Source organism: Heterodontus francisci, chromosome 2, assembly GCF_036365525.1.
Source record: "Heterodontus francisci isolate sHetFra1 chromosome 2, sHetFra1.hap1, whole genome shotgun sequence".
Lineage (NCBI taxonomy): Eukaryota > Metazoa > Chordata > Chondrichthyes > Heterodontiformes > Heterodontidae > Heterodontus > Heterodontus francisci.
This window is the reverse complement of record NC_090372.1, coordinates 130,605,452-130,627,309: the sequence shown is the minus strand read 5'-3', so window position 1 is coordinate 130,627,309 and position 21,858 is coordinate 130,605,452. Positions and strand designations below refer to the sequence as shown.

General features: G+C 43.2%; 1 protein-coding gene across 1 annotated transcript in view; it reads right to left on the bottom strand.

Annotated features, from left to right (window-relative positions):
• Positions 1-21,858, bottom strand: part of LOC137380771 (ATP-binding cassette sub-family A member 13-like) — a 330,301-nt gene that overhangs the window by 9,580 nt on the left and 298,863 nt on the right. The window contains exons 65-70 of the mRNA XM_068053109.1: positions 16,909-17,018; positions 10,733-10,883; positions 9,156-9,290; positions 8,003-8,106; positions 1,878-1,970; positions 351-456 (exon numbers count right to left, since the gene is read on the bottom strand). Coding sequence (XP_067909210.1) covers positions 351-456; positions 1,878-1,970; positions 8,003-8,106; positions 9,156-9,290; positions 10,733-10,883; positions 16,909-17,018 — 699 coding nt within the window. The remainder of the gene's footprint in view (positions 1-350; positions 457-1,877; positions 1,971-8,002; positions 8,107-9,155; positions 9,291-10,732; positions 10,884-16,908; positions 17,019-21,858) is intronic.

Genomic DNA, 21,858 nt, shown 5'->3' with positions numbered 1-21,858 from the left:
TTTTAATTGAACTTAAATTTCACCATTTGCTCTGGTGGGATTTGAACCCATGTCCCCAGAGCACTAGCCTTAGCCTCTGCATTGCTTATCCAATGGCATTACCACTATGCCACCACCTCCCCATCAGCCCATTGATAGCAGTGACATCATGATTGCCCATGGTCAGTGACTTCGGGTACACGCAGAGAATGCACTTGCATAAATCACTCCAGTTCAGTTGTGTTGCCCAGGTCACATGGGAAGGGAATTTCCTGTCTTACTACTTTAAGTTCATGATTTGATCTTACAAAACATTTGAAATTCACTGTCTAGTGGTATGTGGTTGTCAGTTCCTATTTTATATAAAGTACCTTTAAGATTGTGCCCGGGAAGTGTGTCTCCAGCAGGTCTGTGAGCTGTGTTGAGTCATCTGATTTTCGGCTGAGGCCTACTTTAACTGAATAAACCTCACCAAACCTAATCAATAAAGAAAATGATGGGTTATGATAAACCGAATGTAATCTATATTATATATAAGTCTTAATTTATAAATACTTATTAAATTACCAGAAAACTCTAAAAGCCTAAGAAAAAACCTTTTACATTAAAATACAGCCCAGTTTCCTGAATCATCAGAAACAGCACTTTACACAGAAAAAAAAACACAGCCCCTCACCAATTTTGCCTACAGCAATTTTCACCAACATTTTTTGGCGAATTCCTTTGTATATGGCAAATCAGTGTAAATCTCGATCTTGGAATTTCATTCAGCGTTAATGAGTCACAAGACGCATGGTTGGCAGAAATGTCATTCCTAGGAGTGAGGTTGGGTGTAGCATGCTCTTTTTTTGTCTGAACTAATTGGTTAAAATCAGCTGGGTGCACGAGTACCACCACTTTTTAAAAAGTATACATGGTGTTGATGAACTGGTTAAAATTGGTTTAATGCCAATACATTTTAAAAAATTTTTGGACCTCAGGTTTTTTTTAATAAAGTCTTAAAAGTTATATCAGCAAGATCGCTCATCCTTTACAGACATGCTATCGTTGGCTGAGGAAAAAAGTGCAAGGAAGGGAGCCTGCAACTTCCAGGAGGGACAGGTATGACTTTCTTCTGTCTGAATGTGACCATTGTAGTTTCACCAAAAAAAAAATCCCTAAACTTTAAATTGGTAAGAAAATTGCTCCCAGTTTACACTTATCATGAACGCTTAAAGGAAATGCTTTAAGGTTGTGAGCATGTGTTAAACAGCAACAACTTATATTTATATAGTATCTTTAATGCAATAAAATGACCCAAGGCACTTCACAGGAACATTATTAAACAAAATATGACACTGAACCACATAAGGAGATATTAAGGTCAGATGACCAAAAGCTTGGTCAAAGAGGTAGCTTTTAAGGAGTGTCTTGAAGAAGGAAAGCAAGGTTGAGAGGCGGAAAGGTGTAGGGAGGGAATACCAGAGCTATGCAACTGAAGGTGCAGCTACAAATGGTGGAATGATTCAAATCGAGAATGCACAAGAGGCCAGAATTAGATGAGCGCAGATGTCTCAGAAGGGGTTGGAGGAGATTATAGAGATAGAGAGGGGTGAGGCCGGGGAGGGATTTGAAAACAAGGATGAGAATTTTAAAATCAAGATGTTGCTTGACTGGCAGTCAATGTAGGTCAGTGAGCACAGGAGTGATAGGTGAACTGGTCTTCATGCAAGTTAAGACATGGGCAACAGAGTTCTGGATGGTCTCATGTATATGGAGGGTAGTATGTGGGAGACCAGACAGTAGAGCATTGGAATAGTTAAGTCTAGAGGTGACACAGGCATGAATGAGGGATAAAATAATGCAATAAACTTGAAACCAGTTCAGCATTGGTGGATTCCTATAGATGTAAAATGTACCTGTTTTTTATGTGCTTGGGAGAGCCAATGCATCTAAATTTCCCATTTACCATAATGGCGAGTCTTGTACACAAGGCTTCACACTCCTCCATACTGAAACAGAATAAAAAGAAGAGAGTTAGCATGAAAAAAGCAAGCAACAAAAATAATGGAGACGACTGGTGACCATTCTTACCTCGTGTTTAAACTATATCATACATGTGAGCATTCATCTTTATTTACGTTAGGTATTTTAGAAATTCTTCAAAAGGTGACACAACAATAGTAGCATCACAGTAATTGAAAGACAGTGGGATTTAGCATTTGTTACATCAATAAGTTACACAGCCATTAAGTATCTAATAGGTCAATATTGACACAGTAATTAGCCCAGAGGGGGAGTTCAGATCAGTTATGGTTCACTACTGAGACAATCAGTACATTATAACTCAACGACAAATACGTTGTTCAGAGTCCCCCAGACTTATAAAAATTCTTGGGCATCAGGACCAATTCTGGGTCCTGACACCACTCACGTCAGAGATGCGCCCACTGTCACAATCCTACGGTGGACAATTAACATGCTGCCTCTACATTTTGCGATATAATTAGGGCTTTAGAGACAGGAGGGACAATCAGGAGCCTTGATAGAGTCATTTACAGTATAGAAGGAGGCCATCGAGTCCACGTCAGCTCTCCCTGGAGCTCTGAGTCAGTCCCACTCCCCGGCTCGATCCCCGTAGCCCTGCAAGTCTATTTCTCTCAGGTGGCCATCCAACTTCCTCTTAAAGTCATTGAGTGTCTCTACTTCCATCACCCTTGTGGGCAGCGTCTTCCAGGTCATTCCCACCTGCAGTGTAAAAAAGCACTTGCTCGTATTCCCCCTGCATCTTTTGCCCAAAACCTTCAATCTGTGTCCCCTAGTCCTTGTACCATTTGTTAATGGGAGCAGATTTTTCCTTGTCTAACTTATCTAAGCCTGTCATAATCTTGTACACTTCTATTAAATCTCCCCTCAATCTTCTTTATTCTAAGGAGAACAAACGTAGCTTTTCTAACCTAACCTTGTAACTAAAATCCTCCAACCCTTGAACCATTCTGGTAAATCTCCTCAGCACTCTTGCAAGGGCCCTCACATCCGTCCTGAAGTGTGATGATCAGAACTGGATGCAGTACTCCAGCTGGGGCCTAACCAGAGCTTGATAAAGGTTTATAAAGGATGTGAGGGTGGCTGCAGTGAGAGTGCAGATACAATGACTACAGCACAAGAGAGAGCACCTCAATGAGATGGAGATGAGTATGAGGGAGCCAGAAAGCTTTTCTTACACTCCAGCACTCTCAGTGGCAGCAGGTTGAATGAGAGAGTGCTGCAATGGCAGGCCTCTGCTTACCCTTGAATGCAGCCTTCCTGTTTTCATCGTATAATTTGCAGATCACATGTGAAGATCAAGCTGCTGGGCCTTCCTGCTGTGCACTCACCTCCTGGAAGCTGGAGAGCCATGCACACAGTGGGAGGTCCCAGTTACCTCTGGGAAATGTTGAATGTCATTGCAAAATTCACCTTAATTGACTCATCAACTGCTGGGTGAGTAGCCATTGCCATTGCCATTGGGAGCCCGCTTCGGAAAAATTGCACAAAGGTGGGAACATGTCGGGGAACCAGCCTGATGAGATTTGTTCAGAATTTCCCCACCTTCTCGCCGTCAAAGCCTCCTCCATAGGGCTGGGAGAATTCCGGCCATTATTACAGTTCTTTAACCACATGGCCTTTCGTACAGCTTGACTAACCAGTGAATTTTTGTTAACCATGACAATATATAGTGAATATATTCTAAGTTAAATTACTTAGTTTTAAACAATGTGAATATTTGGTAATTGAGTGGGTTTTTGCAGCTAAACTAACAAAAAACAGCAACTCTTTTGTCACATAAAAACGAATCGAAGTAAAATGAAAGAATAAACAATGATGTGATCAGAAATGTGATGAAATCCTAGCAGTAATTATGCAATCAGCCCAGCCACTATTAACTACAATTAGATAAGGAAATTAAGATACAAATAAAAAGGAATTGACAAAGTTTGTGGTGCATGGTACAGTGACTGTTCCAACACACAGGAGTGGCGCAGTGGTTAGCACCGCAGCCTCACAGCTCCAGTGACCCGGGTTTGGTTCTGGGTACTGCCTCTGTGAAGTTTGCCCTGTGGGTGTCTGCTGGGTGCTCCAGTTTCCTCCCACAGCCAAAGACTTGCAGGTTGATATGTAAATTGCCCCTAGTGTAGGCAGGTGGTAGGAGAATTGTGGGGATGTGGTAGGGAATATGGGATTAATGTAGGGTTAGTATAAATGGGTGGTTGATGGTCAGTACAGACTCAGTGGGTAAAGGGCCTGTTTCAGTGCTGTATCTCTCTATGACATCTGGTGTGGTATAGTGTAACATTTTTAAAACTCTTCTAGGACCTGAACTGATTCAAAATCTACTTCAGGTTCCAGTGCTACTTTGACTCACCCTGTAGCTGTTGGCCCAAAACTAAGTGGCAATGTAATAGTTCTGAAAATTCAGAACATTCAGTATTGGTGACAAAATGGTGATTCAATTCACACTGTTGACTAAAAAATGAAAGCCAAGAGGCTTTTGAAAGCTTGCTTATGTAGCCAAAAATATTATAAACCTTCAGACAACCCATAAAGTTTTCTTACACACAGGCAAACTGTCAGCAGAAATACTAGAGTAACATTACAAAGGGCTGAATTTTATGTGGGCGGCAGCGGGCGAAAAAATGGCGGCTCGCATGTCACGGAGCCGCCGCGATCCTAAGCACGACGGCTCATTTAAATGGCTGAGTCGGGCCGCACCCCATCCCCCCTACCCTATGATCACATGGAGGGGACGAGCTGTCCGTCCCCAGCAATGGCGTAGCTGCCTGTACACAGGCACTGACGCCATTTTTAAAGGGCTGTCAGCCATACCGGCTTATTTAAATATTTAAAGATAAATTTAATTAAATTAAATAAATACATTTCTTTTGCCCCTCCCCCAGCCCAATAACAATTAAATTAATTATTTGCCCTTCCCCCCCCAAAAACACTTAACCTTTAACATCTACCTTCCCCCACCAAACTGCACAAACGTTCACTTCCCATCATCCTCTACACCCATGATATTAATTTGACCCCATCTCCCCAACCCCGCACGTACCTCCTCCCCGCTCCCCAGCAGGATGGGCCTCGTTTCTCAAGACGGGGATCCGAAGGCATGGGAGTGCCGGCTGCCAGGCCAAAGATCATGGCAGGCCATCAGGAGACGGCATGTTTATTTAAATTAATTATTTTAATTGATTTATATTTTAAAATTGTGGTTCCATCGCCCAGTGGCGGGCAGGCCAGCATGGTGCCTCTCTGCTGCCAGGAGGATCGGGCCAGGCCCTCCTGCCATCAAGGTCTGTGGCGGGCTTCATTCGGAGCCATATTGAGGCCTCCCCCTGCCACAAAACCCAATGCCTGGGGGAGAACAAAATCCAGCCCAAAGTTTCTGATTGTATAATTATAGTGTTTAGTAATCTTACCTCAGATTATAGTACTGGACAAAAAATGATGTTGTTATACATCTACACAGTGAGTCTCTACACATTGCAATGTAATCTGCCAGCGGAAAGTGACCTAATTTTTTTTTTATTTTTATACTCATTGCAATCATCAGTGCTGGGGAATGAACACTTTTTGGCACTTTTATCAATAGGTATCAGAATCAAATGCCCCCAGATCAGGCTAGATACAGATGGTTAGCTACAGAGAAGAACACTTTCAACCTCCAACTTCAGAAGAGTACTCCCTAAAGTACTAGTGTTAATTTTTCCATTCCCTGCACATTCCAATTTAGTGCTAAATTATGCTCAATTGTATTATGTCTGTAAAGATTACTCTTATAGTTCCACTTTGTTTATAGCCTGGGAATCTGTAGGAAGACAATATAGATGGAAGCTGTTCCATCAGCTACTTGCCATCCAATGCCACTTCTGGGATTTCCTGCTGGAAACGATGTACAGCACCCAATACATCTGTTCAAATATGGGCAGGCATATGGTAATTAGACACATGATGGAAATGCGTCATTTGATGTATTTCCCAACATTTATGTCCCTAGGCAGAGGGAACACCATGGATTCAAGGCTTCCAGGGTCTTGGTGGGCTACAGGAGGGGATTTAAATGTTATACTTATCCTTTGTAGAATGATTAATTGCTCGAGAAAGGCAGAAGATATGCATGATTTTCCTTCAGTTTTATTGCTTCTGTTAGTGCTATCCTGCAGCAGACATCACAGTAATTTCTGACCCTCCCATCGGAAGGCATTGGAAGTTCGACTGATGTCCATCCAAATTACTCAAATTACCCTGATACAGGCAAATTGAGGTCAGCACATGTGCAGACTGGTTCCTACCCTCTGCGCATGCGCTGCGTTCCACAGTGCCAGGACTGGTTGGCGCATGCGCAGATGACATCATCGCATAATGCGGGCAGATGGTGAGGGGGTCCGGGCCGGAGAGAGCAGGGGTGGGGAGAGATAGGGTCTGGGGAGCGGGGAGACAGCAGGGGTAGAGGGAAAGGGGGTCTGGGGAGTGGGTAGAGAGCGGGTGCGGGGAGAGTGTGGCCGAAGACCTTGCTGGTGGCGGTTGCGCTCTCCTCCTTCCCCCCGCCACCCGCTCCCGGCCCTCGCCGCCCACTTGCTCGCTGTACAATGTGTCTTTGGGGATCCTGCCATCTTCCATGCGGCTCACATGGCCAAGCCATCTCAAGCGCCGCTGACTCAGTAGTGTGTACAAGCTGGGAATGTTGGCCGCCTCGAGGACTTCTGTGTTGGAGATACGGTCCTGCCACCTGATGCCAAGTATTCTCCGGAGGCAGCGAAGATGGAATGAATAGAGATGTCGCTCGGCTGACATACGTTGTCCAGGCCTCGCTGCCATAGAGCAAGGTACTGAGGACACAGGCCTGATACACTCGGACTTTTGTGTTCCGTGTCAGTGCGCCATTTTCCCACACTCTCATGGCCAGTCTGGACGTAGCAATGGAAGCCTTTCCCATGCGATTGTTGATTTCTGCATCTAGAGACAGGTTACTGGTGATAGTTGAGCCTAGGTAGGTGAACTCTTGAACCACTTCCAGAGCGTGGTCGCCAATATTGATGGATGGAGCGTTTCTGACGTCCTGCCCCATGATGTTCGTTTTCTTGAGGCTGATGGTTAGGCCAAATTCATTGCAGGCAGCCGCAAACCTGTCGATGAGACTCTGCAGGCACTCTTCAGTGTGAGATGTTAAAGCAGCATCGTCAGCAAAGAGGAGTTCCCTGATGAGGACTTTCCGTACTTTGGACTTCACTCTTAGACGGGCAAGGTTGAACAACCTGCCACCTGATCTTGTGTGGAGGAAAATTCCTTCTTCAGAGGACTTGAACGCATGTGAAAGCAGCAGGGAGAAGAAAATCCCAAAAAGTGTGGGTGGAAAGTCACAAGCCCACTGCTTGCAGATTTCTGATGCACAATCGCAGTATACAGGTGCAGAAAACATACTGTATAGTATTAACTGTTATAATGAGGTGAAAGTGCTATGTTCCCATCGTAGGTAACCTTAATTACTGGTTATTCGTGAGATGATTTGAATCAACCCTCTTTGTATACTTATAAAGTGGTCTGGACCAGAAGCTGTCGGGTTTCTGCTCCCCTCATGACCCAAAATCAGGTGCCAGGCTTCACCAAGAATGCTCTGATGATTTAAGGTAGTAACAGAAACAATAGTGTCTGAGTTACATCAAGCACTCAAGACATCAACATTAGTAGAGATTTGAACCAATTATTCTTCTGGAATATGTGCGCTGCATCTCAGGGGACCTAGAGAGGTAAGGGAAGAAATCTGTGAAGCAGTAAAGGTCATTCTGCAGACATTCACACAGACAGCTTCCACTTTCAGTCAAGTTGTTCCCAAAAAGTTACCTAATCCACAAGTAAAAAGCATTCTTTCTGCAATGCTGCTAATAGCCCAACATTATCTCTCTGGCTTGGAAAGCCCAACTAGGCTGAAATAAATACAATATTGCTGATGTTTTCACAGTTGCAGTGATTTCCTCACATACCAAAAGTCCTGTTAATGTACCTGTGTGATGTCAGGACTGCAGCACACCCAGCCTCCACTTCACACATGATTGCCTTCCAGAGATAGCGCTTGGACTCAGGATCCATTCCTGAACTCGGCTCATCCTAAATATAAAGAACCGCACACTGAAAGATCACCCTCAAAAAGCTTGTGTGCATTGATCATATAATGACAGTTGATATATTTAAACTCCAGTATTGTTTTTTTACCTAGTCATCTGTTAATTTCAGGATTAATTTTATCAACTTTTTATCGGTACATAGGAAGAGATCTCTTCTTTAATGTGGTCCACTCATTGCACATGTTGTATTACACCCAGATTCATGTTGCAACTTCTAAGTAATAGATTTTCTTGTTTACACACTATTCTCGGCTAAACAATTGCTCCTTTGGCCATCTGCGCACCTACTTTGATGAACTGACGTCACTTAATAATCCAAGGTCAGCACATTAAATGTTCCAGAGGCAGGCTTATTGTAGGAACTGTTGAGAGCATAATAGGGTGAAAGTTGGGAATATTAGCTGTGGAAAGCCTCCTGTCTACTCATTGAGTGCCATAATGTTCTATCACAGAATGCTTCAGGGCATAACAACCCTCCCATTGTATTGTTCTCTGAAGGCTGAAAGGTGAAGAACAGGAACTATTAGACAGTTGGCCAGATGGGGAAATATTTACATTTTTATGTGATGCCATCCCTGAAGCACCTGCTGCACTGGGTGTCATCCAGGCAGCAGGTGCATTTTGGGAAGAGTCCCTAATTTGAATGTGATTTAGATTCTTGATGAGCCTTATGTACACTTGATGAGCAAGCTCCCAGCATGATAACTATTTCCTGCCCAATGTGCTCGGTGCAGTGTGCTGTTGCCAAGATCAAGCCTCTGTGTTCCATAATATGGATCCCTAGCAACTCAAACAGCACATTATTTACCCCTAATTTTGTATGGCCCTCAAATTTCCTCATGATCTTGTGCATAATATGATTATGATATTCATTTAGGCAAGTTGCTGAAGAACACTACATGGTATTGATGGATGAATATGGACACCAAATATCTTCTACGTTACATGTAGCTGAAAAAACATAAAAGACGAGATGCAAAAGAGATTGATTGCTTATCCAGGAGGTAGGTAATTTTAGGTCACAGATCTCACCAGTAAAAGTACTTGAGGTCTGCCAATCAATGCCAGTACTGTTGAGAGTTTTCTTTTTGTGCCACCACTGTATGTTTTCACTAATTTATTGATATGTGAGGTCAGGTGCAGGCGATGAGCAAGATCATGAATATGCTGCAATGACCAAAAAAGAACAAAACACGGTGTTAATGAAGCTTTATGATCGTCATAATTGGGACACAAATAATTGTGTTGAATATGTCAAAAATCAAATATGTTAACCGACTGGAAGACAAGGCCTGCACAAACTCAACTAATTTGACTAGGTTGAACCAGGTTGCAACGTGTCCATGAGACAAAACATTTCTGTCTTGTACCAGTAACCCAAGTTGGAACAAGAAAAAAAAATCAGGGAGAAGAACCAGCTTTTATTGGCAATACCAACTTCAACAATTGGTTCAGATTTGGCTTCAGGGTCAATGGGCTTGGCTCAACTCAGGCTACAGCCAAATTAGGGTAATTCATTTCTACCCATACCACAATATCATTACCTTTTCAGAGCCTAAATTTGGTAATATTTTCAGCTCTAGGAACAGAGGAATAGGAGCAGAAGTAGGGCATTCAGCCCCTCAAGCCTGCTCTGCCATTCAACTCGATCATGGCAGAGCTTCTACCTCAATATTATTTTATTTTATTTTGTTTAGAGATACAGCACTGAAACAGGCCCTTCGGCCCACTAAGTCTGTGCCGACCATCAACCACCCATTAATACTAATCCTACACTAATCCTATATTCCTACCATATCCCCACCTGTCCCTATATTCCCCTACCACCTACCTATACTAGGGGCAATTTATAATGGCCAATTTACCTATCAACCTGCAAGTCTTTGGTGGTGGGAGGAAACTGGAGCACCCGGCGAAAACCCACGCAGACACAGGAGAATTTGCAAACTCCGCACAGGCAGTACCCAGAATTGAACCCGGGTCGCTGGAGCTGTGAGGCTGCAGTGCTAACTATATCCCTTGAATCTTTAATATCTAGAAATCTATTGATCTCTGTCTTGAACACATTCAATGACTGAGCCTCCACCACCCTCTGGGATAGAGAATTCCATAGATTCACCACCCTCTAAGTAAAAAGATTCCTCCTCACCTCTGTCCTAAATGGCCTACCTCTTATTCTGAGACTGTGTCGCCTGGCTGTAGACCCCTCCTAGCCTAGGTGCATCCCAGCCTATCTGAATCTCACATTATGTTTTGCATAAATATATGTAACTGTTGTCAATGTACATGGACAAAGCTGCAACTAGTTTTAATGCTACTTTATTCCATGCCCCCAGCTATTCATGACATCAGCAAGCTCAATTCTGCAGACTCAATTCAACTGGTATAATTTGGACACGTAAGAAGGAAGTTCATGCTCACTTCTACCATCATTGTGGTTTCATTTTGAAGGAAATGAACATACTTAAGACTGTTTATTCACATACCAGGAAAGAGCAGGGTAATGGTATTAGAATGGATAGCTCCGATGAAGAGCTCGCGGAAAAACAGATGCAATAGGCTAAATGGCCAGGATTTCTGCAAATATAGAAGGATCTACTGTGACTTACTTTCTTGATCATCTTCTCAGGCATTCCACGGATTCTACAGTAGTAGTACATATGCTCCCAGCCAGTCAAGAGATCATCCAGGGCATCGTACTGGGGACAGTATCCAATCAGAGTCCCATCAATATCCGTATTCATGATGTTTTGTTCAGACCTAGTTATAAAGCAGTGAACATGCCCACACTGAATACACTGTACAAAGAGAAGAGCATCACACACCATCATTTGCAGCTGATTAACAGCATAAGCTTGGCCAAAACCCAAAACATAAGCTTTAGAAGCAACACACATACCAAAATCAAAGTAAAAATAACACAAAATAAGTTTCTATTTGGTATTATGCTAAGAAGAAAATAAGAAATTAACTTGCTTGAGTTTTTGAAGAGAAAGCAGAGAGGGTTGATGAGGGTAATGCTGTTGATGGGGTGTACAAGGGCTTCCAAAAGCATTTGATAAAGTGCTGCACAACAGATTTGTGAGCAAAGTTAGAGCTCATGGAATAAAATAGACAATAGCAACATTGATACAAAATTGGCTGAGTGACAGGAACAGAGAGTAGTGGTTAGTGGTTGTTTTTTGGACAGGAGGAAGGTTTGTAGTGGAGTTCCCCAGGTATCTGTGTTAGAACTCTTGCTCTTCTAGATGTATATTAATGACCTAGACCTTGGTGTACAGGGCACAATTTCAAAATTTGCAGATGATTACTGTTACGACCAGGTGAGGGGGGCTCCCTCTCAGCCTTTGCCTGATTTAACTGTAACAGGGTTTAATTTTTTAAAGAACACCATGTTTTAGCTCCCCCTTCGTGAATCCTTGTTCACCGCTTTCCAATTGTAAGGCAAAGAAATCAATTCAGACTGGTTTTCTTAGACTTTCAACAAGAAAGGTGGAAGTTTATTAATGTCAAATTCTAAATCGGTTAACGACTACAAATATGCGACGCAACCATGCTGGCATGCATACGCGATAAACACACGCAGATAGAGACAGAAAAGTAGAAAAGAATAAAGGGGAAAAGTTGAAGGCAATAGATGGGTTTCTATTTTACTGTCCTTTGAGTTTGCTGTGAAGTTTTTGGTTGCTGGTCAGACTTGCAATTCTTGGGGCCCAGTGCCCGCTTCAACTTGTTTCGAGGTCGGAGTCTTTTCTCTCTTGAGGTTTACGTGTCTTCCATGGGTCAGGTGGCTTGGGAAAAAGCAGGAGAGAGAGAGAGAGAGGCTTCCTTGCTCCCGACAGGTTGGTGGAATGGACGGACAAGTGGCAGATGAAATATAATGCAGAGAAGTGTGAATTGATTCATTTTGGTATAAAGAATGCAGAGAGACAATACAAAATAAAGGGTACAATTCTAAAGGGATGCAGGAGCAGAGGGACCTGGGTGTATATGTGCATAAATCACCGAAGGTGGCAGGTGAGAGAGTGGATAATAAAGCATACAGCATCCCAGGCTTTATCAGTAGGGGCATAGAGTACAAAAGCATGGAAGTTATGTTAAACTTGTATAAGACACTTGTCTGGCCTCAACTGGAATATTGCACCCAGTTCTGGGCACCGCACTTTACGAAAGATGCAAAGGCGATAGATTGGGTGCAGAAAAGATTCATGGGAATGGTTCCAGGGACGAGGGGCTTCAGTTACATGGATAGATTGGGGAAGTTGAGATTGTATTCCTTGGAGAAGAGAAGGTTGAGAGGAAATTTAATAGAGGTGTTCAAAAGCATGAGAGGTCTGGACAGGGTAGACAGAAGATAGATTGGTAGAAGGATCAAGAAGCAGAGGGCACAGATTTAAGGTAATTGGCAAAAGAAGCAACAGCAACATGAAGAAAAGCTAATTCATGCAGTGAGTGGTTAGGATCTGGAATGCACTGCCTGAGAGTGTGGTGGAGGTAGGTTCAATTGAGGCATTCAAGAGGGAATTGGATTATTATCTGAAGAGGAAGAATGTGCAGGACTATGGGGAGAAGGCAGGGAGTGGCACTAGGTGAATTGCTCCTTCAGAGAGCCAGCACAGAAACAATGGGCTGAGTAGTCTCATTCTGTGCTGTAACTATGCTATGATTCTATGATCTTGTAGTAACCTGGCAAAGACCATAGTTGCATGTTAAATTTGAGAAGTAACTATCCCAAATGGGTATGTGTTCTTAGTCCTTAATCAGGAAACAAAGTACATCTTAGAAAGGAAAGAAAAAGATTCAGCCACAAACAGCTATCCTGCCATACAGCATGGCTTGTGTTGATTAGATTTGGGACAAGATTGACAGCTGCATTCGAGCAGTCTCTGGCACAATGCATCAAAAATGTCATTTTTGGGATGTGAATGCATATCCTAGAGCCAGGTGTCAGTCTGATGAAAGAGAATATTTCACTGAACCATTCACAACACAAAACACTATCAGGTCAGGGGTATAGGGTAGCCAGATACAGAATAACACTCTGTATGTTCTGTGCCAGTAATGTGTCTTAACTCTGGGGGAGATGGGACCTGTACAGGCTGGACAGGTTGCAACTGAACAGAGCCGGGACTGAGGTCCTTGTGGAACATTTTGCTAGTGCTGTTGGAGAGGGTTTAAACTAGTTTGACAGGGGGATGGGGATCTGAGGGTAGACTCAGTTGGGACAAAATCAGAAATGAAAATGGAAGGTGGAAAATTAATGGATGAGTCTGGAAGACAGAGGAAACGAGGGTTAGAAAATAAAAAAAAAGAGTTTGGCAGTCCTCAAGGGTATCTATTTAAATGCAAGGAGTATAGCAAATAAAGCAGATGAGGTGAGGGCACAGATAGACACATGGCAGTATGATATCATAGCTATTACAGAAACATGGCTTAAGGAGGGACAGGAATGGGCAGCTCAATGTTCCTGGTTACAAGGTTTTCAGACGCAGTAGGGAAGGAAATAAGAAAGGAGGGGGAGTGGCAATTTTGGTCAAAGAAACTATTACAGCCTTGAGGAGGGATGATACGTTGGAAGGTTCATCAAATTAGGCCATATGGATTGAACTAAGGAACAAAAAAGGGGCAATCACACTGCTGGGAGTGTACTATAGACCCCCAAATAGTCAGAGGGAGATAGAAGAACACATATGTAGGCAAATCTCTGAGAAGTGCAAGTATAGAATACAAGAGCAGGGAGGTTATGCTGGAACTGTATAACTCATTGGTTAGGCCACAACTTGAGTACAGTGTGCAGTTCTGGTCACCTCATTACAGAAAGGATGTAATTGCACTAGAGAGGGTACAGAGGAGATTTACAAGGATGTTGCCAGGACTGGAAAAATACAGCTATGAGGAAAGATTGGATAGGCTGGTATTCTCCTTGGAACAGAGAAGGCTGAGGGCAGATCTGATTGAAATGTATAAAATTTTGAGGGGCCTGGATAGAGTGGAGGTGAAGGGCCTATTCACCTAAGCAGAGAAGTCAGTGACAAGGCAGCATAGATTTAAAGCGATTGGTAGAAAAATTAGAGGGGAAATGAGGAAAAACATCTTTACCCACTGGGTAAAGGAGTCTGGAGCCCACTGCCTGAAAGGGTGGTTGAGGCAGAAACCCTCAACTCATTCAAAAGGAGTCTAGATATGCACCTCAAGTGCCGTAATCTGCAGGGCTACGGATCAAATGCTGGAAGGTGGGATTAGAATACGTGGATTGTTTCTCGACTGGCGCAGACACAATGGGCCAAGTGGCCTCTTTCTGTGCCTTAAACTTTCTATGATTCTATTATTCACCCTCAAACTTAGAAGAGCACTCTTAAATGTACCATTACAATCTTTGAGTAAGATAGATAATTAACAGCAAAAATCTGCATTCTGTGTCCTTTGGATTCACCAAAAATTGATTCAAGTTTAACTAACACCATTTTGTTCAGAACCTTTTAAAGCTAGCAGAAAGGACAATTTAACTGCAGAGGTTTAAGGAAAACACCAACATCAATGTGTTTATTTGGAGCACCTTTAGCATAATAAAACGTCTCAAGGTGCTTCACAGGAGCATTATAAAGCAACGTTTAACACCAAGGCTTGGTCAAAGAGATAGGTTTTAAGTAGTGTCTTAGAGGAAGAAAGAGATGTAGAGAGGCGGAGAGATTTAAGAAGGGAAGTCCAGACCTTAGGGTTTGGTAGCTGAAGGAACGATCACCAATAGTGAAGGAATTAAAATCAGGGATGTTCAAGAGGTCAGAATTAGAGGAGTGCAGATATCGTGGAAGGTTGTGGGGCAGGAAGAGCTTACAGAGATAGGCAGGGATGAGGCTATGGAGGAATTTAAAATTCTCATCCTTATTTTCAAAATCAGGACATTGCTTAATCAGGAGCCAATGTAGGACAGCGAGCACAGGTGTGATGGGAGAATGGGACTCGATGTGAGAAAGGACACAGTAGCAGAGTTTTGGATGACCTCAAGTTTGCAGAGTGTAGAATGTGGAAGGTCGGCCATGTTGGAATAGTCAGGTCCAGAAGTACCAAAGACATTGATGAAACTTTTAGCAGTAGGTGAGCTGAGGCAGGGTCAGAGTCGGTCTATATTACCTGAAGAGAGAGAACCATTAACAATATCACTAACATGGGGACTGGGAAGGCAAGATGTATGGTCAGCAGTTATGTGGGAATAGGGTCAAAGGAGCAGGAAATGGGTCTCATGGACAACGTGAGCTCAGAGAAGGTATGAGGGGAGATAGAAGAGAGTAGTAGAGAAAGAGGCAAGTTCAGGGCTAAGGCTGGGGGGAGTTTTAGAGGAATTTTGGCCCAGTGGGCCAGGGGAAAGGAGGGAAGCGGTAGAGACAACTGATCAGATGATCTTAATGTTAGTGACAAGAAGCCATGAGGTCCTTGCACTTATTGTTGGAGGTGAGGGTGGAGGAGACAGGGGAGCGGTGTTTAGAAGATGGTTCACAGTAAAGAAGCCAGGGTGTTATCTACTCCCATTGTATTCATCACATAAGGCCACCGCTGATCACTTCCTTGTATTGCTTTCCACCCACAACCCCTTCCATGTCCCAACCCTACTTCCTGGAATAAACTATCCCCCAATTTACTTACAACTGCACTTTCAAAATCCCAACTGTCCCTCCGTTCACCACAACATTTCCACAGCTACTGATTTGCTCAACCACACACTCACCTTTGATGCTCTCGTCCCTATCGAAACCAGTAGTCTCTCTCACCCTGGCCAGTACCCCGGTACAGCCCTCATCTCCGCTCCTTTTAAGTCCAAAGGTGGGCAGTAGAGAATGAAGAGGATAATGTGCTACACTGGACCACTCCTTTGCTAGTTGTATTCTGACTAAAGGAAGGCAAATGGAGGTGTTGTGTGTTGTATTTTGAAATGTAGCTTGGGCGTTCTGGAAAAAGTCTCAGATTCAGGATAAAGTCATCTAAGAACTCTTTGTTGTTTACATAATACTATCTACACTTTCAACCAGCCTCCTAAGCTCACATCCTTTGTGCTGCTACCTCTTCTTCTCCGAAGCCTAATCTCATGTGGCTGTAACATCATCACTCTTACAGTGGGAGGGGTTCTCTCACTGTTTTAGATTAGAGATACAGCACTGAAACAGGCCCTTCGGCCCACCGAGTCTGTGCCGACCATCAACCACCCATTTATACTAATCCTACACTAATCCCATATTCCTTCCAAACATCGCCACCTGTCCCTATATTTCCCTACCACCTACCTATACTAGTGACAATTTATAATGGCCAATTTACCTATCAACCTGCAAGTCTTTTGGCTTGTGGGAGGAAACCGGAGCACCCGGAGAAAACCCACGCAGACACAGGGAGAACTTGCAAACTCCACACAGGCAGTACCCAGAATCGAACCCGGGTCCCTGGAGCTGTGAGGCTGCAGTGCTAACCACTGCGCCACTGTGCCGCCCTGACTTCAGCATTAACCCTTTACATTCTTATACTACAGGAGGGAGAATGGAAAGCTGCAGAAATGGTGATAGAAAGCTAATTAAAAAGGAAGAAAATTTTTTAAAATAACATTGATTTCAAAAGTGCAAACAAAAATGCTGCTCTTGCTTTCAATGTTATAATCACAACTTTAACCACGAGTGAAAGCTTATGTTACATAGATCACCAACAACAGAAAAGGTTCAGTGAATCAACATAAACAATAATGTTGAGGCACGAAGGTTCCAGGCCCAGAGAATGGAACACGGACAGGCTATTTACTTACCCTGCTGCAGTCCTGATAATTGCATGTCCTGAGGATGGTCCTTCGTCTCCTGTCAGCATTTTGAATGTGGTAGTTTTCCCAGCCCCATTCACACCAAGGAGCCCAAAACACTATACAAAAAGGAAATTACTAGAATTTAAAATGGAGAAGTAATGGTGTGTAAAGTTCAAAAACAAATAATGAAAGTCCACATGTGCAATCCTCTCTATTAAACTAAATATAGTTCAAATAAATTCATCCTTTTATGGAGCTGCATCTGGACTGCTGACCATTTCCCTGTCTTCCTCATTAGACCAGGACTACATTCCAGGTTTTCAGCTCTTATGTTTTCTCCTTTACGTAATTCAAGACGCCAAGATCTCATTTATCAGTAAAAGATTTCAGAAAACAATCCTTGTTACCATCTCGAAATTCTAGAGCATGCAAAGGGCATAGAGCAGAGATATGACAAATGCGATATGGAAGTACTTGGCACTATTTCACGGTATGTTGGGAGATCTTCGCTATATGTATAGACCTCTATTAGCTCTATTAGGCTAGGTGATAAATACAAGTTACAGAATAGAACATTTGGGAGACATGTGCTTGTTGTGTACATATAGTTATCCAAAACTAGAATTGGGATCAAGTCAGCACACACTGCTCTTGTATGACCTCATGACGCTTCCAAAAGGATTATTTCAAAAAGATTAACACTTGGGTGGATTCCAGCTGTGACATATTAGGGAGAACATGTTAACATGTTCCTCTGAAATTCTGTCAACCTCTATTTTAATGAATACATTAATTCATTATATGTCTTCATGAAAATAGCAGAAAAAGTAACTTTATATAAACATGCTAATACATCATTACTACTATTGCACAGTGTAACTTCAACTCAAACAGTATCATAACAAAAGTTCCTTCTACTTCTAGCACACACAGGGAAAAATACTATGGAGAAAATTTAGTAACCCCACTGGGAAAGGGAATCTGTGATAAAGTATTTAAACACTGAATTTAGTTGCAAGATAGATGAGGTTTAAAAAATTGATGACAGTGGGTTCAACAATTTTAGAATGTAACCTCTGCCTCTATTTTGTTTCCTTTTTGTTTGCTGGTTTTGTTATTTTTCTTTCTAGTTTCTCTCTTTTGCCTTTTCTTTTTGCTTTCAGACAGCAGCTGCTCACAATTCTGCCATTCATGCCTCCTCTAAGCACATCTTTTGTTTCGTTACTTGCTGCATTACCACACACTTTTTTGGCCTTGTACAATCAACTCCTCTGTCATCTAATCTCTCCTGCCTTCCATCCTATCACAGACCTTCTCTTTTGTTCTTTTACCCACCCTCCCCCATTCATTGCTTAAAACCTGTTACATCTCTAACGTTTCCCAGTTCTGTGAAAGGCCATTGACCTGAAATGTTGGGCGAAATTTTCCCACTCTCATGGAGGCAGCATTGGAGATTAGGGAGGATGGGAGTGGTGAAAGGAAAATAGGGGGCAGCTTCATCGGGACGGCTCCACGATGCATTCCCACCACTGATGAAGTTTCCCAGGGCGGGCTGGGATTTTTATTTATTTATTTTCGGAGATGTGGGCATTGCTGGCAAGGCTAGCATTTATTGTCCATCCCTAATTGCCCTTGACAACTGAGTAGCTTGCTAGGCCATTTCAGAAGGCAGTTAAGAGTCAACCACGTTGCTGTGGGTCTGGAGTCACATGTAGGCTAGATCAGGTAAGGATGGCAGATTTCCTTCCCTAAAGCACATAGGAACACAGGAGCAGGAGTAGGCCATTCAGCCCAACGAGCCTACCCCACCATTCAATACGATCATGGCTGATTTTCCACTTCAATGCCTTTTTCACACACTATCCTCATATCCCCTTATGTCATTTGTATTTAGAAATCTGTCAATCTGTGCTTTAAACATACTCAATGACTGCGCTTCCACAGCCCTCTGGGGTAGAGAATTCTAAAGATTCACAACCCTCTGAGTAGAGAGATTTCTCCTCATCTTGGTCCTAAGTGGCTTCCTCCTTATTTTGAAATTGTGTTCCCTGGTTCTAAACTCCCCAACCAGGAGAACCATCTTAGCTGCATCTACCCTGTCTATTCCTTTAAGTATTTTGTAGGTTTCAATGAGGTCACCTCTCATTCTTTGAAACTCTAGAGAATACAGGCCCAGTTTCCCCAATCTCTCTTCTGAGGACAGTCCCACAATCTCGGGAACAAGACTGGTGAACCTTTGTTGCACTCCTTCTGTGGCAATAATATCCTTCCTAAGGTAAGGGACCAAAACTGCACACAGTACTCCAGGTGCGGTCTCACCAAAGTTCTAGCTAGATGGATAAAGAACTGGCTGGGCAACAGGAGACAGAGAGTAGCAGTAGAAGGGAGTTTCTCAAAATGGAGACGTGTGACCAGTGGTGTTCCACAGGGATCCGTGCTGGGACCACTGTTGTTTGTGATATACATTAATGATTTGGAGGAAAGTATAGGTGGACTGATTAGCAAATTTGCAGACGACACTAAGATTGGTGGAGTAGCAGATAGTGAAGGGGACTGTCAGAGAATACAGCAGAATATAGATAGATTGGAGAGTTGGGCAGAGAAATGGCAGATGGAGTTCAATCAGGGCAAATGCGAGGTGATGCATTTTGGAAGATCCAATTCAAGAGTGAACTATACAGTAAATGGAAAAGTCCTGGGGAAAATTGATGTCCAGAGAGATTTGGGTGTTCAGGTCCACTGTTCCCTGAAGGTGGCAACGCAGGTAAATAGAGTGGTCAAGAAGGCATACGGCATGCTTTCCTTCATCGGACGGGGCATTGAGTACAAGAGTTGGCAGCTCATGTTACAGTTGTATAGGACTTTGGTTCGGCCACATTTGGAATACTGCGTACAGTTCTGGTCGCCACATTATCAAAAGGATGTGGATGCTTTGGAGAGGGTGCAGAGGAGGTTCACCAGGATGTTGCCTGGTATGGAGGGCGCTAGCTATGAAGAGAGGTTGAGCAGATTAGGATTATTTTCATTAGAAAGACGGAGGTTGAGGGGGGACCTGATTGAGGTGTACAAAATCATGAGAGGTATAGACAGGGTGGATAGCAAGAGGCTTTTTCCCAGAGTGGGGGTTTCAATTACTAGAGGACACGAGTTCAAAGTGAAAGGGGAAAAGCTTAGGGGGGATATGCGTGGAAAGTTCTTTACGCAGAGGGTGGTGGGCACCTGGAACGCATTGCCAGCGGAGGTGGTAGATGCGGGCACGATGGAGTCTTTTAAGATGTATCTAGACAGATACATGAATGGGCAGGAAGAAAAGAGATACAGAACCTTAGAAAATAGGCGACATGTTTAGAGAGAGGATCTGGATCGGCGCAGGCTTGGAGGGCCGAAGGGCCTGTTCCTGTGCTGTAATTATCTTTGTTCTTTTTTTGTTTTGTTCTATACAATTGAAGCAAAACTTCACTACTCCTGTACTCAAATCCTCTTGTGATAAAGGTTAACATACCATTAGCCTTCTTAATTGCTTGCTGCACCTGCATGATAGCTTTCAGTGACTTACTGACAAGGACACCCAGGTCCCTTTGTACATCAACACTTTCTAATCTCTTACCATTTAAGAAATACTCTGCACATCTGTTCTTCCTACCAATGTGGATAACTTCACATTTTCCACATTATATTCCATCTGCCACGTTCTTGCCTACTCACTAAGTCTGTCCACATTCCCTTGAAGCCACTTTGCATCTTCCTCACAACACATATTCCCACCTAGTTCTGTGTCATCTGCAAACTTGGAAATAATACATTTGGTCCCCATATCCAAATCATTGATATATATTGTGAACAGCTGGGGTCCAAGCACTGATCCATGCGGTACCCCACTAGTCACTGCCTGCCAACGCGAGAATGACCTGTTTATTCCTATTCTCTGCTTTCTGCCTGTTAACCAATCCTTAATCCATGCCAGTATATTACCTCCTATCCATGTGCTTTAATTTTGCTAACCAACCTCCTGTGGGGGACTTCATCAAAAGCCTTCTGAAAATCCAAGTGTACTACGTTCACTGACTCCCCTTTATCACTTCTGTTAGTAACATCCTCAAAAAACTCCAACAGGTTTGTCAAACATGATTTCCCATTCATAAATCCATGTTGACTATGCCCAATCAGGTCATTATTGTCCAAGTATCCGTTTATCACATCCTTTAGAATAGATTCTAGCATTTTCCCAATGACTGATGTAAGGCTAATAGGTCTGTAATTCCCTGTTTTCTTTCTCCCTCCCTTCTTAAATAGTGGGGTGACATTTGCGACCTTCCAATCTGCAGGAACCGCTCCAGAATCTATGGAATTAATGAACCAGATGGGTTTTTAAGACAACTGATGATAGTTTCATGGCACCATTACTGAGACTAGCTTTCAATTCCAGAATTTCATTAATTAAATGAATTGAAATTCCACCAGCTGCCATGGTGGGATTTGAACCCTAGTCTCCAGGGTATCATCCTGGGCTTCTAGATTACTAGTTCAGTTACATTACCACTATGCCACCATCTCCTTGCAGGTGGGCAGCCAATTTAAATAATTACGGCTCCAATTAGGAGTGCTTTTTCGGCCTTGCTAGCATTTTACCGCAGGCAGAGCGGCCACCCACTCTATTGGAGACCACCAGCTCAATGGAGGCAGCTTCCCTCTGGCAGGCTGCAGGGCCATCACAGTCTGAGCCTTATTACCCTGTTGACAAAGCAGCAGGAAGGAAAAGCCACCTTCCAGCCTCAACGATCTCCCTCCCGGAGGGTTTTACCTTTCATTTTGCCACCTCCCTAAAATCTTTAATTATTTTTACCCCTCTGCGGGCATCTCTATTTTGAGGTACCCTTGCGTTTTCAGACCTGCCCCAGCATCACCCACCTTTCCCGGTGAGGCTGCCAAGGCTCTAGGGCTGCCAGCCTTGTGATT